The sequence below is a fragment of the Marmota flaviventris genome, chromosome 10 (assembly GCF_047511675.1).
Source record: "Marmota flaviventris isolate mMarFla1 chromosome 10, mMarFla1.hap1, whole genome shotgun sequence".
In the NCBI taxonomy this organism is placed as follows: domain Eukaryota; kingdom Metazoa; phylum Chordata; class Mammalia; order Rodentia; family Sciuridae; genus Marmota; species Marmota flaviventris.
In genome coordinates this window covers 88,242,663-88,262,622 of record NC_092507.1, presented here as the reverse complement: position 1 = coordinate 88,262,622, position 19,960 = coordinate 88,242,663, and the positions used below count along the sequence as shown (strand labels likewise).

General features: G+C 32.2%; 1 protein-coding gene across 1 annotated transcript in view; it reads right to left on the bottom strand.

Annotated features, from left to right (window-relative positions):
• The window catches only part of Slc30a7 (solute carrier family 30 member 7), an 84,024-nt gene that overhangs the window by 61,808 nt on the left and 2,256 nt on the right, over nucleotides 1-19,960 (bottom strand). The window contains exons 3-5 of the mRNA XM_027943121.2: nucleotides 8,022-8,135; nucleotides 4,283-4,370; nucleotides 3,566-3,692 (exon numbers count right to left, since the gene is read on the bottom strand). Of these exons, the coding sequence (XP_027798922.1) occupies nucleotides 3,566-3,692; nucleotides 4,283-4,370; nucleotides 8,022-8,135 (329 nt within the window). The remainder of the gene's footprint in view (nucleotides 1-3,565; nucleotides 3,693-4,282; nucleotides 4,371-8,021; nucleotides 8,136-19,960) is intronic.

Sequence of the window (19,960 nt, the reverse complement as noted above, 5' to 3'; positions counted from 1 at the left end):
GAAAACCATGATCTAAGAGAAACATCTAAATCTTGTTGATACAACATTTGATGTAACTTGGAATGGTTCACATTCCATCACTCTCGCTAATCCATGAATAAAGTAGCCAAAAGCCAGTAGGATTATAGGTAATGAAGAGATCAGATGTCTTCTGTTGCTTTGTTAAAGCACCAAAGCACAGTTAAAATTTTTTCTAAACTTGCAATTCACTGGAACAATATCTACTTTCAATGATATGGATCTTAGACTCTAATAAGAGACTTCAGCTCAGCTGGAGGATGAGGGTTGGGGGACAGGGCATTATCAAAACAATGGCAAATTCCAAGCAGTATCTCAGCTGCTGAACATTATGATGTTAGCTGAGGCAAACAAGGGCCTGAGAATTATGAGGAAATCTCAGAGAAACAGACAACCATAAGGAACTTTGAAAAGCACCAACACATTCCTAGGGAATCTAAAAGTCTGCATGCATGCTCTGTACATCTCCAAGGAAGACATGAGAAAAGAGAAATCACCTCTGATCTTTCACTGACCTTGGGAAACCCTGTGCAAGGAAAAAGTATAAAATAAGGCTGCCTTTTAAACTGTCTGAAATACAAAGGTGTGTTTTCTCACAAAGATGCATTTGGCAAAAATGGAAAATTTACAAGCAAGCAATTTATGGAAAACTCACTAATTGTTGGCTGACTACTAAATTATACTGGCTCAGGTTACCTAGAAAACCATGTTAAAAATAAAAACAAGATCTAAAAATTTCAAGAATACTAGCACAGAACTCAATGACCACATACTGCAGGAAACATACTATTGAATTAGTCAAGAAAAGACTCCCAAGAAGAAATAGAGCAACAACAAAAACAACAAATTTTGGAAGGCTAATGTTGCCCTCTGTCGATAGCAGAGTTGTTACAATATATTATCAAAAATGTCCAGTTTTCATCAAAAACTATGAGGCATGCAAAGATACAGGAAATTATGCCATACACAAATAAAAAAGCAGTAACTAGTATATTCTAAAGAGATCCAAATTTTGAACTTAGTAGTCAGACTTTAAATCAGCTATTATAAGCCTGTTCAGAGAACTAAAAGAAACCTGAAGAATGTATCATGATGAGTCACTGAAGAGAGATTATCAATAAAGATACAGAAATTACAAAAAGAGAGAGAGAGAGAGAGAAATTCTGAAGTTAAAAGCATAATAACCAAAGTACAACATTCACCAGAGGGACTCAACAAGAGCGTTTAGCTGCAATAATAGGAAACTTGAAGGTGAGTCAATAGAGATTCTCCACTCTGAGAAATCAGCAGAAAAAATGAAGAAAAATGAACAGAGCCTCAGAGAAGGGACTAGAAATGGAACCTCTGTGTGAACCAGCGATCCCATTACTTTTTATTTATCCAAAAGAACTGAAATCAGCAAACTGTAGCAATCCAAGCTTCTCAATATTTATAGCAGCATAATTCACAATAGCCAAACTATGGAATCAATTCAAATGGCCATCAATAGATGAATGGATTATGAGATTGTGGTATAATACAAAATGGAGTTTTACTCAGACATAAAGAAGAATGAAATTATGGCATTTATTGGTAAATGGATGGAAATGAAGACCATCATGCTAAGTGAAATAAGCCAGACTCAGAAAATCAAGGACAGGATATTTTCTCTCATATATGGACTCTAGAGCAAAATAAAGGAAAGGAGGAGGGAAGACTGAAGATCATAAAGATATAGGGAAGATCAGTAGAATAGAAGAAGGAGACTGAGAAAGAGAGGAGAGATGGGAAAGCAGAGAAATTCAGAATGAATTTTTTAAAAATCATGATATGTGTATATATACATATACCACAGAGAATTTCACGGTTATGTATAAGTAGGAAAAAAACAATCAAAAATAAATAAATAGATGAGTGAAATGAAGGTCAACAGAACAGAGGAAGCAGAATGAGAGGAGGATAGGAAAAAGGGGGAAACATGAACTGAAATCAAATTCCATGCATGTTATGAATCTTTTGAGATGAACCCAACTACAACGTATAACTACAATGTTCTAATTTAAAGAAAAGAAAATTAAGGACCAATTAATAAATGCTGATTAGGAAAACTACTTTTCATACTAAGGGGAAAAAAGAAAAAGTTAAGTCCTAACTCACACGTTGTAAAAAAAAATAAATTACATATAAAGGAGTAAAATGAGTAGAAAACCCCATCAAACCAAAATGAAAAGCATTAAAATATAAATGATTATGTTTATGTCCCTAGAATAGAAATATTCCTTAAGCACAGCAGAAAACAGACAAGAAAAATGCAAGACAAAAACTAGATTATATCCAAATAAAGTCCTGTTAAAGTTTAAAGACAAGCCATAGACTAGAAGAAGATATTTGTAACACAAAAAACAAAGGATTAGAGTGATAAAAACATTTATAAATGAAAAGAAAAAAAAAAGAAAAATAGGCAAAAATATATGAATAGGTAATTCTAAAAGAAAAGTCTGAATGACCTAAAATTACACTGGAAAGAAGTATAACTTCACTACTAATCAGAAAAACACTAAGCAAAATCAGAAACTATTTAGTAAAATACTAACAAAACTGTATAAAAACCCCCAATATTAAGTGTTAATGTGGGTGGGAGAAATTAGTACTTGCTTTTATTCCTTAAAGTATATGTGACTAACAGTCATTTTGAAAGGGAATTTGCAAATGTCTGAAACTATGAATGTATAGATCCTAAGTTCCCGCAATTCTTATATCTAGCACAGTGAATTCAAAGAACTTTCTGTAATGATGGAAATGTTCTACATCTGCACTGTCCAATATGGTAGCTTCATGTGGCAATAGAGTATTTGAGATGTTATGAATGTTACTGAGGAACTAAATTTTTAATTTTAATTAACTAAAATTCAAATTTAAAGAGCTACATGTGAAGTACAATACAGGGCAATACTACTTTAGAAACACTTGTATATATTCACAAGGATAGCCTGATATGCATAGATTGGAGAAAAAAATTGAAACAACTTGAGGTCATACACAGAATATCTGGTTAAATAAACCATAGTGACCCACACCATGGAGTTTTATATGGCTGTTAATTGAAGGATTTTAACGGAAGTATTGCAAAAACATGATATAGTAAATCAATGTCTCTCTCTCTCTCTCTCTCTAATGGAAGGATTGCAAAAACATGATACAGTAAATCAATGTGTGTGTATGTCTCTCTCTCTCTGCTGTGCGTGTGCGCACGAGCCAACACACACTAGATTTGTTGATTTCTGGTATCTGTTTTATATGAATGACATTACACAAAAGAACTAAAGAAGTCTAAAGGGATCCATACAAAACATATAACATTCATAGCTCTAAGAAAGCACTTGGAGGGGCATGGAGAAGAAGGAAGGATATTTCAGGAAGACATTAATAAAAATCTTTGGACATATTACTTTTGTTATTAAAAACCAATATATGTAGTTTAATTTTTTAAATTATCAATTTTCTCAAGTAAATAATTATGATAGAAATTGGGAGAAAATGAAGAAACAAAGGGTTCTAACCATCATACCAGAGCCATGAGAATGTCCATGACCTCCATGCTTGAAAACAAATATTCCTATTAGGTTTACCACAAACCCAAGAATTGAAACAAGTAGCAGTCTCTCATGGTGTACATCTGGAGGAGCTAATGCTCTCTAGAAAACACACAAACAAACAAACAGCATTGATATAATTTCTCACCCATCAACTGGTAAAAATATAAAGTAATATTAACATTTTTTAGTCATTTTCATAATTAAAAGCATTCAAAAAACATATTTCAGAAAAAGCAACCATTGCTATTTTTAAATAAATATTAAGTGCAAATATTTGGCCCCAAACATGTTCCTCTTTGGTATTATAAAATAATACCCTCCATATGTTTGCTAATTATTACACTTTATTTAAAAAATAATAAATATTAAAGATTCACTAGTAAAACTCAGAGGTTCTATTTTCTTTAAAAACACTTCCCAGCTGACTTCACTACCCAGGTTGCACCTTTACTTTTCACAGTGTCACTATTTTATTCATAGCTTGTAAGCACAATTGTTTCATTGTTATTCATTTCAAGAAGTTTCACATATATTTAATATTTTTCAACTATTTTGCAAGCTCCTCCAGCTTACAAATATTTTATCTAATTCAAGACTGTGATCAATAAGTTAAAAACAGCTCTATTATATGCTATAAACATTTTTATACAGAAATATAATTTACTGATTCTAGTCATTATATAGTATACCTCAACTCCTTCTGAGAAAATAAAAAAAGCAGTGAAGATCAAAAATAGGCCATTGACAAAGCCAGCCAGAACTTCCGCTCTAACATACCTAAAAAGAAGCAAATAACTACTTTATTAAGTTATTTTTTAAAAAATTAAATCACAAATTACATTTCAGAGATTCCAAACCATATTACATGGTTTTAATGCCAGCAAAGTCCTAGTATTTATAGTATATTACATTTTACATAAATTGTAGAAATGAGAAAATTAATAATAATGAATTATGTTTAACAGCAGAATGCCACAAAACTCACAGATTTGTACAAGCCATTCCAAAGACCTTCTTTAGAGTAAGTAGGTTTAGAAAGACCTTTCACAGAAATGTAAATCTCAAGTTGCCAGTGGCAAAAGAACAGGATCAGACAAGTGGTCAAAGAAGGAAGAATCCAAAGAAAAATAGTAATAGAAAAGGTCTTGGAAAAGGAAGTTTTAGTACTCATTTATTCCTTTCTGAAGAACTCCTTATACCTTCTTCTCTGTATCTTTCAGCTTTCAAATCTTTGGAAAGAGGAGCTTTGATCTCAAGTAAAATAAAATTATCCTTGAATTATCCCAGAGACAACTTGAGATTTCTATTTCTATTACTCTTTTTCTAAGATTAATAAATTTAGCATAAACTTGCAATTACCTATTTTTAGAATCAATTCTAGCTTCATATAATTCTAATTAAACTGTTTTAAAAATACCTGTCTTTTTCTCCATGGACTTCTGAAGCTTTCTGCTTCCTACCTGTGTGAAGCATTGGGGAAAGATTTTATTTTTCCAGTTTTCTGCCTTCGTTAAAGTCACAGAAACAACTTTAACTTAGCATATTTAATGTTCAAACTTTATTAAAAGTATGCTGATTCTAGTTAATTATTTTGGTTCTTTAACAGAATAACAGGAGCATTAAAACTACTGCTTTTCCTAGCTTTTTAATGTCAATTTCTAAATAATACAATTTTTACTGTAAAAGTATTTTTAAAGAAGAAGAAACTCTTAAAATACATGCTATTCCGTTAGGGTGGAATTTGTCCTATCAACCATATTCCAACATAGCATGTATCTCTATACTCAGATATAATGCATATTTCTATCTCCTAACACATACAATTAAATTAATATACTATTTGATAAAGTATATTTTTCCCCCCTGGAGAAATGCTCATTAAATTCAAATGATTTGAAGTCAGCTTTCCATTATCTACACTTAGGTAGAAGTAATGGAAGGTTGTAGGATGACTGTCCAAAAAATATAAAGCATTTTTTTTAATCTACCCTTCTAGTTCCATAGCTAATGCTTAACTGAATGCCTTTTGTCCTTGAGTGCCACTAGATTTCAAGATCCAAGGCAAAAATGTTGTTCAGGCATTGTTCAGAATTGTTCCTAATTCCCAACTTAAAAGTTTTGCTACAAAAATGCTGATAAATTGTTGGACTCAAGTTACATAATTAGTTTTACTATATTTGCTATACGTATAGGTTTAAACTAGGCACACTTGCCTTTACATATGCCTATGTTCACTTGAACTGAGAGCAGTTCTTGGAATTAGAACATATAAGCCATGAAAGTGCTACTGCCTAATTAAGAATGCCTGGTGTTTGAATGCTCTGAGTCGGGCAGGGAGGGAAGGATATAAGTATATGAATGTAAGCATGTATATATGCATCTATTTACCCACTGTATATTACTTTCATGCTTTCTTTACTATTTTAAAAAGAAGAGTGTGACAAGACACAAGAATGACTTTCCATAAAGATACACTGAAAAGTTTTGGCTTGCTCTTAGATTCACCCACTGTTTTTTCTACTACAGTCAATCTGCTATTATGACCACCTTGAACTGGGGAATATAAGGAGATTTACCCTTAGGCTTTGCCATCTTGGGTTTAGCCTATTCAGTGTCATTTTTATGTACAGACACCAGTAGTTTACTACTACAGCAATTATTCATAGATTCTATAGCAATTATTCAGTTTCAAATATCACATCAGCTTTCATTCCTTAATCTACAAAAAGAACAAACAAAGAAATAAACAAATGAAAAAATACAATGGAGAAAACAAAATGAGGAATTAAAATGAGGGAAGACTATTATTCTCTTTTTGAATGAGCTAAAGTTAAAATCATTATGGTACTATAGGGATTCAAATCTCTTCCTAAAATTTATTCTATAGCATGAAACAATGTATTCTAAATGGGAAACAAAAGATAACCTAAGCATTAAGAACTGAAGAGAATTTTTTAATAGTAACCTATTGTTTATCCAGAAAGATTGCTAAATAAGATATTCTTGTTAGATTCCTGATATACAATACATATAAATTATTAATTTTCCAACAAGAATTATAACTTTAGATTTAATCTTCCTTTAATGATTAAAGTATACTTATGAATCTCTTAGTAGCTATAGTTCAAGATTATTTGATTATTGACAACACAGTGCCACAGAAATGTTCTTGTCTGAACTTTCAAGCCTGAATTTATGGTATATAGAATCTCTTGCTCTATAATATAAAATAGTACAATTAGTATTTCTGCCTCACTTTTAATTTTACAAATAACCATATTCCTCTTGTTATAATTAAAATCATCAAATTCTACCACAGAATTTTCTCTCTCTCTTTAAGCACTTGTCACAATATAGGCTATTTACAGTATTTTTACAAAACTCGTTTCCTATTGAACCATAAGTTTCTTCAGGGCAGGAGCCATGTTTTATTCATTTTTACTTCAGTGGAACTAGCAAAGTATTCAACTTATAATCGACCCTCAATAAATATCCGAAGAAAACAGAAGCATGTGAAACAATGAATGTGTTGCTTGCTATGAACTAAAACAAGCTGAGGGAAAACGGAAACAGTGAAGGAACAAGAGTAGAAGAACAAGTGTTTAAGAGAATGCATATAAGAGGTTGGAGAGAGATATATGAGAGAAACTGCATGGGAAAGAGAGACCTCAGGGAGGAAGTGCTGAAAGAAAGAAAGACTGGGAATATAAGAGAAAAAATAAACTGAGCAGAAGTGTTAAGAAGGGAAGAAGACAGAAACAGCCTGAGAGTTACAATGGTAAAAAGGAGAGGAAATGACAGGAGAAAAGGAAAAAGACAGAAAATGTATGAAAGAGGAAAGGAAAAGAGAAAGATCACATGCATGCGTGCAGGCCCAAGAAGAGACAGAGCTGTAGGGAGGGAGGAAGTGGGGTTGGGGAGGAGGGAGGAAAGGGAGAGGGCAGAAGGGAGGAGAAAGGAAGGTGGGGAGAGGAAGAGGGGATAAGGAGAGGGCGGAAGGGGGAGAGAGAGAATGAAAGGAAGGTAGACAAAGGCAAAGGCAGAAGAGAAAAAATTTCAGTGTATAAAAATGGTCATGCTTCTTTTCTTCTTTTTCCTATTCAAGGAAATCCTTCTATCTAGAACAATCTCACCTCAAAGTTTTTGGTAAAACCAAGTGCCTACTGACCAGCAAAAGAATTTAGCTGCAAATAAAATTATATATTGTAGGTTCCAATTACATATTATTTGAAAACAGGCAAGTTAAGAAAATGAGTACCTTTCGGGAAGTGAATGGGAAGGAACTAAAAGAGGTGTGGGAGGGAAATGTCAAGGGTTCAAGTTACAAAACCATGTTCAATTTGTAAAAACTCATCAACCTTAAGATTTGTGTGTTTTGCGTATGTGTTTACCTTATACTTCAAGAAAAAGATTTCTTAAGAATCTTACCCATAGGAGAAAGCATCATTATCTCTCCATTTTGAAATAACAGAAGCTGCCAATCCAGCCAAAATGGCAGTGCTATCGAAAAACATGTGAAAAGAGTCGGAGATCAAACCTAAGCTGGAAAACAAACATATTGGCATATTACAATAAAAATCAAATAGTAGGCATCCTTCTCTAAAAGTCTAAGGTTCAGCATCTGTTCATCAAGAACTACCTTCTAAAGAGACAACATTTAAATATGATATATAGAAAGACATCACAGATGACTTTTAAATACATAAAATAGAAACCTTCCTACTCTTTGCCCTCCAGATGCTGCTGGGAAGAGTTGAAACAAAAGCCATCTGCCCACCTGTCACTAGCAGAGGTCAGGTGTCACTAAGACGGCAGGGAGGGAAAAGAGTCATTTGCTACTGGAAGAGAAGCTGAAATCTGCTTGGGTTCAGAATGTTACACTAATGCTAAGCAAAAATCTGCTATTATTAGGAGTCTTGTACTGCTCTCCTGATATGCCAGGCTAAGGGGTGGGAGGGAAGAACAGGTTGGGGAAAAGGGGAGATGCAAGAATATTAAGAAACCCATCCTGAGACGCTTGCTCTCTCTCACCATGTAATGCCCTCTGCCACGTTATGATGCAGCAAGAAGATCCTTTCACCAGATGCTGGCACCTTGATATTGGACTTCTCAACCTTCAGAACCATGATCTAAATAAACCTCTATTTTGGGCTGGGGCTTCAGCTCAATGCTAAAGCACCTGCCTTGCATGTGTGAGGCACTGGGTTCCATCCTCAGCACCACATAAAAATAAAGATAGTGTATGTTTACCTACAACTAAAAACAAGATATTTAAAAATAAATAAATAAATAAACCTCTATTCTTTGTTTTAAAAAAAAAACAAAACTATCCACCCTGACGCTCAGGTATACAAGGACTGCCACAGTCTAAGACTACAAAGGGAGAACCTAGTATCATACCCTCCAGCCTTGAATAAAGTACAAGGGAACAGCAATCTACCACTGACAGCACCAAGATTCCCTCATGGTGCAGGAGTGCAAAACTACTGAAGGTAAAGAGTGGAGCAAGAATCCTGAAAAAACCCTCTAGTACTCAAAATCCCTCACAAAGCGCAAGATAATAAAAACCACTGGAAAAGTTTAAAGTCTGTGGCTTGTTGAAACTAACGTCAACAACAAAGCCCCAAACCCAATTTAAATCCAGTTCAGCCATTGACCAGTCAGGTTTCAAAACCACTATCCACATTAATGGTCAAGACAGGAAATTAGGTGTCCATTTCTGGGCATAGTCAATATTAATCTCAGTCTCAACTATTTCTTTAAACACAATATCCACCACTCAACAAATATTTACAAGACATATTGACAAGATCAAGAGTAGAGGGAGAGCCCATTTTCAAGAACTAAAGTAGTCAACAGAATCAGAACTAAAAGTGGCCCAGATCAGAGAAGGACTTTAAAACAAATATGATTAATGTGTTGAAATATATGGTATAAGGCTGGAGAAAATTTATAAACAAGTGGGAAATTTCCACAGAGATAAAAACTACATATAATAAAAACAAATGAAAATGATTTTTTAAAATTATAATATCAAAGCTGAAGGAAAATATACATAGGATTCTGAATAGAATGGACACAGACCCAGATCAAAAGTATACAAAGTAAAACACAAAGAGGAAGAGGAAAGAGCAGAAACAAAAATCAGAACAGATCAAACATATTCAAGATTATCAAACAAACAAAACATGGATTTGGAATCTCAGAAGTAGAAAAGAAAGAATAGGATCCAAAGAATATTAAAGGAAAAGTATCTGAGAATCTTCTAAAAATTCATTAATCTTCTAAAATTCATTAAATTCACTAATGCAAAAGCTTAATGAACTCCAAGCAAGGAAAAAAAAAAACAAACCACACACTTTAGAGCTTCTTAACACTAAAGAGAAAGAAAAAAGTCTTAGAAAATCAGAAAGTGGGGGTCAGGGAAAATAACTAGGTAAAAAGAAATGAAAGATAAGAGTTATACCATATTTTTAATCAGAAACTATTTAAGCTATAACACAATACAGCAACATCTTTAAAGAAGTGAAGGAGAAAAAAACTACCAGCAATCTAGAATTCTATACAAAATACTTTTTCTATACAGAACCAAGTTAAACACAATAATAAAGTTACATGGGTATGGATAATTCCACATGAAATATATTAAAAAAGATTACTGAAATTATAAGTATATGAATAAATATAAAAGATAATCTTCTTACCTTTAATATCTTTTAAAGATAATTGAGAATAGAAAAAATAGGAAAAAAAATCAATAAAGCTGAAAGTTCTTTGCACACACACACACACACACACATAAAAATCAACAAAATTGGCAACCTTTAGACTAGTCAAGAAAATACTCAAATTACTAAAAATCAGTGCTAAAGGAGGACCACTACTACTGATTTAAAGAAATAAAGAGGACTATAAGGAAATATTATGAACAATATCCAATAAATTAGATAAAATAAATACTACCTAAAAACAATCAATCTAACAAAACTGATGAAAAATAATAATCTGAACAGATCTATGACAAGAAAAAAAGATTAAATTAATAATCTTCAAACTTCCAACCAAAAAAAAAAGTATAGTTCTTAGAAGAACACTTAGAAGAACAATTAAACTACTCTTTTAAAAATTCTTCCAGAAAACAGATAAGGGACTACAACACAAAAATAAGAACAATAGTTCTCCACTACCAAAATAAAACAAAATAATATCACAAGGAATCACATACATATATGGACATAAAGAAATCCTCAACAAAACACCAGCAAGTCAAATTCAGCAATATATAAAAAATAATATATACATGACCAAGTAGGATTTAACCCAACAATGCAAATGAAAATTGGTAATTCACCACATAGGGAGAATAAAGGATAAAACCTACACAATCATTTCAATATACAATGAAAAACATTTGACATACTCCAACACCCCTTCATGATTAAAAAAACAAAAACAAAAAAACACAACTTGGAATAGAAGGAACTTCTTCAACTTGATAAGTAGTATCTTTAAAAACCCACTGTTGGGGTGGGGTTGTGGCTCAGTGGTAGAGTGCTCGCCTAGCATGTACGAGGCACTGAGTTTGATCCTAAGCACCACATAAATGTAAAATAAAGATATTGTGTTCACCTAAAACTTAAGAATAAATATTTTTTTAAAAAACACTGTTAACACCATTAATGGTGAAATACTATTTTCCCAAAAGATCAAGAGCTAGACCATAATGTTCCTTTCCTTTTCTTTACTGAAGAGTCTAACCAGGGCAATTAAGCAGGAATACTGATTGGAAGGGAAGAAGTAAAATTACCTCAATTTCAGACAAAATCTTGTCCTTATAAAATCTTAAGGAATATATTAAACTATTAAAACTAATTAATGAATTCAGTAGGATTACAGGATACATAATTAACATACCAAAATGAACTATATTCTTATACAGTAGCAAAGAATAAAAATAAAATTTGGAAAAAAATTCCATTTACAACATCATCAAAAAAAATTAAAATTCTCAGAAATAAATAAATAGACTTATACTTGAAAACTACAAAATATTATTGAAGAAATTAAAAATGACCTAAGTAAATGAAAGGCCTTCCATGTTTATGGGTCAGAAGTAGGTTTTTTTTTTTTTTGATTGCTTGGGATTGAACCCAGAGCCTCATCTCAGGCTAAGCATGTTCTCTACCACTGAGTTATATCCCAAATCCAGAAGACATTTTTTAAGATGGCAATATTTCCCTAAATGATCTATAGATTCAACTTATCCTTATCAAAATCCCAACTAATTTCAATGGAGAAAATGACAAACTGATCTTAAAATTCATGTTGAAAACAATGGAACCATAAGAGCCAAAACAATACTGAAAAAGAAGGGCAAAGTTGGAGAATTCACACTTCCCAATTTCAAAATTCATATATAGCTACATGAATTTTAAAAAATGTGGTGCTGGCGTACAAGTAAACATGTAGATCAATGGAGTAAAATTTAGTGTTCAGAAATAAACCTTCACGTATATGATAACTGATTTTTGACAAGGATGCCTAAATAATTCAATGGTAGAAAGAATCACCACCAAAATTAAAGAGTTTTTAATAAATCCTGTTTTAAGAAAATAGTGCTGATGCAACTGAATATCAACATGCAAAAAATGATTCTGGAACCTTATAAAAGACACAAAAATTAACTATGCTAAACAAGTGTTCAACCACTGAGCATATATCCCTGAACAGATATTTCTTAAAGACAACATATAAGTGGCCAATAAGTACATGAAAAGATACTTAACATTATTAATTATAGGGAAATGCAAACCAGAACCATAAAGAAAAATAATTTCATACCCACTAGAATGACTATAATTAAAAAGGCAGATTAATAACAAGCTTGGCAAAGATGTAAATAAATTGAAATCTTCCATACACTGTGGGTATGTTACTTGACAATAAAAGTAAATGAAATACTAAAATATGTACAACATGGATGAATCTTGAACACATAATGTGAAGTGAAAGAAACTGGTCTAAAAGAATCATATACTGTATGATTCCATTTATATGAAATTTCTAGAATAGGCAGATCCATAGAGACAGAAAGTAGAGTGGTTGTCTAGAATTGGGAGAGGTCAGGGAATGAAGAATCTGAAGAGAAAATCAGAGGTAGACAGCTAGGGATATAAAATTTCCTTCAGGGAAAATAAAATGTTCTAAAGTTGATTGTTATGAGGGTTTTACAACTGTGCTAAATATACTAAAGCCACTGAATTATATACTTTAAACAGGTAAGTTGTATGGCATATAGATTATATCTCTATTAAGTTTCATTTGTTTGTTTATTTATTTATTTTAAAGATAATTGACTGCCTAAAGCAGAGATTCCCAAGTTACAGCCTATAGGCAAAATTCAGGCCTCTATCAGTTTTTATGAGTCTTACTAGAATACAGCTATGGTCATTAGTTCATGTATTATCTAAATCTAATTCTGTGCTACAACAGCAGAGTGGAGTAGTTGCAACAGAGATTGTATTGCCCTTAAATTATTTACTATCTGCTATTTACATAAAAAGTTTGCTAATCTCTAATATAAAGCATAAATAGAAACACTGTTGTTATGGGGTTTATAACATGCAAAAGTGAAACGTATGACAATAATAGCATACAAGGAGTTGAAGAAGAAAACTAAAGTGCATTATTGTAAGATTCTTACAAGATAAGTGAAATAACATATTATTTGGGATAATTTAAAGACCCCACTACAACAACTACTCAAAAAAGGGTTACTAAAGCAGGGTACAGGAAATTCCATACTAACACAAAGCAGATATTCAACTACCACTTAGGAAGGAATAAGAAACCTGTTACTATCTAAGGCCATACACATAATACATGACACATTTTGGCTATCATGGGAGAAGGAATAAAAATGTTGATAAAAGTACAATTAGGGCTGAAGTTGGGGCTTAGTGGTAGAGCACTTGCCTGGCATGTGGTGAGGCCCTGGATATGACACTCAGCACCACATATAAATAAATAAATAATCCATTGACAACTAAAAAATTATTTTAAAAAGTATCCTAATTAGAATAAGTCATACTCCATATATATATAATATGTCAAAATACACTCCACTATCATGTATATCTAAAAAGAACAAACTTAAAAAAAAAAAAAGTATAGCCCAGAGGTCCAGATTTACAGGGTTTGCATAAGTCTAAGGCTGGGTCAAGTTAATGAATACTCCTCTGCTCCCACCACAAACCTAGCATAGAATAACAAGCAATAGCAGTGAACAACTTGGGAAGAGGCAAGATCATGAACAGAAAGCTTCTGTGCCTACTTTTAAATTTCTTCAAATAGTATAGTTATTGGAATACTTATAGAACTGGAAATTGATGGCAAAGCACATTATTTGCCCACAAGAAAAATAATGGTAATTTATAAGCTTTTCCAAATCATTACAAAGTATTTTGGAAAATGTCTTAAATTTTATCACAAATCTATGACATATGACCACAGATATGGATGCATCCAAAAGCTTAAGTGTATAAAGTTCTTTAACCATCTCATCTGAAACTCAAAGCAGAATGAAAATGAGTGAATAAATGAACAATCTAAAATCTGAGGATAAGGTAAGGGACAGGCAATTCTCTCAAACTTAATATTTTAAGATTTGTTCTTGGATCACTGTATCATCAAAAAACTATATTTGGACCATAGTAGCTATTACACTGAAAGTAATGATTATATTTTGAAGTATAAAAGACCCATTTTCTCTCTACTGCTATGAAACCAATGATAAGGACATTGTCTACCATTCTGTTTTCCATACTCTGATAAAAAACTAATATGGAAAAACACTGTTACAATAATTTTTATATTCTGATAAAACAGTATAGTTATATTGATATTATGGAATTTTATAACTAAATTTTAAAAATTACTTCAATAACTGCATTAGTCTACACAGTTAATAGGTTTACTTTTTCCTTCCTATGTATGTTTTTATTTCTTAAAGTATAAGTTTTATTCTATATACAATTTCGGGGAGAGGGGATACCAAGTATTAAACTCCTGTGGGCACTCTGCTACTGAGCTACACCCCCAGCCCTTTTTTATTATGAGACAGGGTCTTGCTAAGTTACTTAGGGCTTTGCTAAATTGCTGAGGCTGGCCTCACCAGTCACTAGGGATTACAGGCACCCAGCCTCTATATATGATTTTTATTTTAAACAGTCATCAGTCAGTCTCAGAAGGCAAGATAATTTTTCTAAATAAATATTTAAAAATTTACTGACTTTTTGTTCTACACATAGATTTATATCAATAAATCAGTAAATATAACACTATGTCATGGACTGAATTGTATCTCCCTCATTCATAAAATTCAAGTTAAATCCCTAATTCTCAGTACCTCAGAAAGTGACAATATTTAAAAATAGGTTCACTGCAGATATAATTAATTAAGATTAGGTCATAAAACGGGTTCTAATCCAACATGAAAAAGAGAATTTGAGAGGAAGAGACACACACAGGAGACCACCATGAGAAGATACGACAGATAATAGGTGATGCTTCTACAGGCCAAGGAATATCAAAGATTATCAGAAAACCAACTTAATTAAGTTAGAAGAGGGTTGTAGAACAGATTCTTCCTCAGATTCTCAGAAGGAAACAACACTGCTGACACCTGTATCTCTGATTCCTTGCCTCCAAAACTATGAGACGATCAATTTCTGTTGTTTAAGACACCTAATTTAATACCACCTAATTTGTGGTCTTTTGTTACAGTAGCCCTAGCAAACAATTTTTTTCAAAAAACTTATTTTGTATCCATTAAGTGGATACAAAATATTGCCTTAAAGGGAAAACATAAAAGGTAAATCCCTTTTGAATATTACAAAAATCAAGTTCCCTTTTTAAGAGTGTAGGTATACCATAGCAATTTTAATACTCACCAAATACAATTTTATCTAAATTTTAACTAAACCTTTTTTAAAATATTTTATTTTTTAGTTGTAGATGGACACAATATCTTATTTTTATGTGGTGCTGAGGATCGAACCCAGGGCCTCGCACAGGCTAGGCAAGCACTCTACCGCTGAGCCACAACCCCAGCCCTAAATTTTAACTAAGCTTAATTTTCATTAAAATATAATTTTATGTTCAGTATTAATAAAATGTGATCCTACCTGAAAAACTACTTCCTCTTTTGAGATGAAAGAACATCATGTTCTCTTAAAGCAGTGTGTGATTTGAAAATTACTTAGCTAAAAATATACAGACAGATCCATATGAAAAACACCTATTTCCGGTTCTCAGTTCACCTCTTGTATAAAAAAGTCTGCTCTAAGGAATGCCAATTTTATTGATAATTTTCAGTATCAGCAAATGTTCCTGATGATGAATTAGCATTTTAACTGCATGGTATGTTTCTTTCCTTCTTTTTTTTTTGTACCAGAGATTGAACTCAGGGACACTTAACCACTGAGCCACATCACCATTGTATAAGGCCTCACTAAGTTGCTGAAGCTGGCCTCCAACTTGCGATCCTGCTGAGCCACTGGGATTACAGGCATGAGACATTGCACTCAGTAGCATGTTTCTTTTAAAGGTAAAGACGGCATAGAGACTATCTAAGATTATATGATTTCTACACCAAATGAAACTTTAGTAAGTCACAATAAAGAAAAGTCAGCTACCAAAATCAGTATATTTAACTTTTTAAATGACTATTTTCTAAAGACACTTGAGAAAACTATCTTAGGGTATTAAGGAGAAACCTAAAACACTGAAGCAAATGTAGAATAAATATGAACCAAACATGGCAAAAGAAACTTTAAAAAGGACTTGATTTAAGGTCTGCTGAAGGCAAAAACAAAGGAAAAAAAGCTATAAATTATAAGAGATTTAAGATCTTGACATATCCACCAAACTAACACTATGTGTAGATCTTGTTTGGATTTCTAATCTTCAAAACCAAATGTAAAAAGAATTTATAAAACAATGAGAGACATGTGAACACTTACTAACTGGGCATGTGATATTAATGAATCATTGATTTTTATGGATGATAATGACTTTTGGGTTATGTTAAAGAGAGGTGGGGCTCCTATCTTTTAGAGAACCAACCTAAAGTAATTATGGAAAAAGCTCCATCTTACATCTGGTTAAACCAATCCAATGGTGGGATAAGGATAACAGATGGTATAAAATAGATTATGGCTTGATACAATATTAAAGCTGGGTGATGGGTACATGAGATCCATTAAACTCTCCCCTTTTGTAAATATTTAAAATTTTCCAAGACAAAAGGTTTTAAAAGGTTGATTGGTTACTAAGCTAAGAGTATATTCATACTGATTGCTAAACATCAATTGAAAATTGAAGATAAGGGATCACCATAATTTACAAACCCCCTACCAACTGGTTTCCATAGGTAGAAAAAGGGGAAAAAGCATTAACTATCAATTTATTACCAAGTACAAAAATCCTTAGAATTCTGACATTAATAAACTAATGAGATGAAATAACTCACAACTTCACTTCATTACATAACTCTTAAGAATTCTCAACAAAATGTAATACTTACCTAAGATTTTAAAGTGAAAAATAAAACTACAAGAAAGCAAAGGCATCACCATAGCAGTTAAGTAATGTTGCCTTTGGATAAAGAAAGTTGATAAAAGACTAAGATAAATAAAAATTGTAATAAAAAAATACATGACTAATGGTGTTATTTTTCTCTAAGGAATTACTTTATTTCTCTAACATATTATATGGAAGTCGGACTGAATAAAATTCCAGTACTGCCCTAAACATTTCTCGAACAAATATTTACTTTGTTAATACAAAGACATTAAACTTTAGAGTCACTAGAGTTTCTTTGGTGTCTAAGGCAAAAAGGGTGTCCAATAGCTTTGGTATTTAAATAATGTAACTAAAATTAAATTTTTAATAGGTGATAAGGTAAAAATAAAACATAAGAGCATAAAAATAAACAATATTGATATTCTAGAAAAAAACTATATGTAATTAGTAGAAAAAAATTTTGGACAAGATATGCTCTAGACCCTGATGCTACTTTGGAAAGGACAATACTCTAGGTCTGAGAAAGAATCCTTGACTTTCAGCAAACTATTAACCATAATAGACCACATTTTCAAGCAGGCATGACATGTGATAAAGTTTTAGTGAAAGTGTTTTGTTTCAGATCTCCTGAAGAGACAATGTACAATTATGTACAACCTCAAGAATGGGAAATTACACTCCATCTATGTATAATATGTCAAAATACACTCTACTGCCATATATATCTAAAAAAACAAATTAAAAATTAAATTAATATAAAAAAAGAAGTTCACGGGACTGGAATAAGAGTAAACAGAGAAAGAACAATTGAAATGACATTGTCAACAGGCAGAAGTTAGGGACAGTATGGGCAAATTCCTGAATGAGTTGAGGTAATTCACTTCTCTCTTCTCAGCAAGGAAAGGCCAATGGAAGTTTTCAAGCAAGAAACTATTTAAGGTACTTTTAGGACTATAATCAGTTCAGTATTGGTAAATGTTCAAAAACCGGCTCACAGAAAAAGAAATACATTGCACTATTATTATATTCAATTTCCACCATACAAACACAAGAGATGTAAGAGTAAAGCTCAAGATAATATTAAAATGTAATAAAATAAGCAGCTCAGGAGCCTGAGGCAGAAGGAATGTGAGTTCAAAGCCAGCCTCAGCAATGGCAAGGCACTAAGCAACTCAGTGAGACCCTGTCTCTAAATAAATATAAAATAGGGCTGGGAATATAGCTCAGTGATTGAGGCCCGAATTCAATCCCCAGTACCAAAAAAAAAAGAAAAAGAAAAAAAGAAATGTAATAAAATAATTAGAAGGTGAAAAAAAGAGAGAGAGAAACAATGTGCATGCCTTTTGCCTATTTTTCTTTGCACTCTAAACATTCTGCTGTAGAATGGCCAGAATTCTACCAGCCATCTTGAAAATAAAACATTATTTGTTTAAACAACAATTATTTCAGGTTTTTCTGTAATTTGAAAACAAACAATCCTAATAATACAAAACCACATTCCTAATATTACCTTAAGATTTAAAGAGTTACTCAACAATAAATAAAGAAAAAGAAAATGCTAGAAGGAAAAGCAACATACAAAGTAAGAAAAAACACATTAAGTATTTCTACATTTTCCTCCTAACTTCTAAGAATGAGAGAAAGGAGTTCAATGTCTTAGGGTCTTTTTTCTCTAATACAGGTAGTTAGCATGTTTAGTCTAGATTTAAGCACCTACCATGTGCCATGTACTAAGGTACCTGAATACCGAAAAAGATTCCTATTTCAATAAAGCTGAAAGGTGAAAGGAAGCAGATATTTGATTCAATGGGGGAAAAATACACAAAATGCTTAGCTATTCTTCCACTGAAATACCTTATCACTATCAAAAATATAAAGGAACTATAATTAAATTCTTCTTTTAGAATTAAGGTTCTGAATGAAAACCAGAATAATTTATTATTTGTTGCAACTATATCAACTGTTTCTGTGAAATTAATTTGTGAAGAGTATTTTTTTGCATTTTATGTAAATTTTTTGTGAAAAGAATATTTTTATCCATGTTTTAATCTCCTATGGGAAAAAATTTCTTGATATGTTCCCAACAACTTCAAACCTATTTTTATAGAATGAGGCTGAACACTGAAATGACCCTGACAAAGCGGGTTTTGGTGAGAAATTTACTGAAGGAACTTAAAAGCTTAAGTGAACTGAGAGACACAAAGATAATCCAGTCATAAATTATTGATCAGTCAACCAAAGGAACTAAAAATTTTAGTATCTAAATAAAACATAGGAAACCAGATTATGAAAGGGCCAGAGTAATTTCTAAATCTGCCCAATATCAGTAAGAACACATCTCTACTTCATAACCACTTAAAAGCGTTTGTGAAGATGATAGGAAAGTTAACATACATGAGCACAAGATGAATACCTGCAAAACGATAGAGGTATGACAGATGCCAGAGCCACACTTCAAATCAGAAGGAAATAATGAAAAAATAAGCTGAGAGAGTACCAAAGAAGAAGTCGCCTAAGGGCAGAAAAGCAAATAACTTAAGAACAGAAGAACAAGTCACCCACTCCTGGTGTTTATGCACTGAAGTCTACTACCAAATGATTTGGAAAATAATGGCTTTAGTACTTTACAATTGATCTCTACAGATCACGAGTTATCACATACCTAATTTTACATGAAAGAAGTGGCTTAGGCACCTCAAATATCACAAAGTGATTTTTAACACAGTGATACCTTCAATGTATTATATATGTTAAAAGCAATATAGTCTTGTTTTAATAATCAC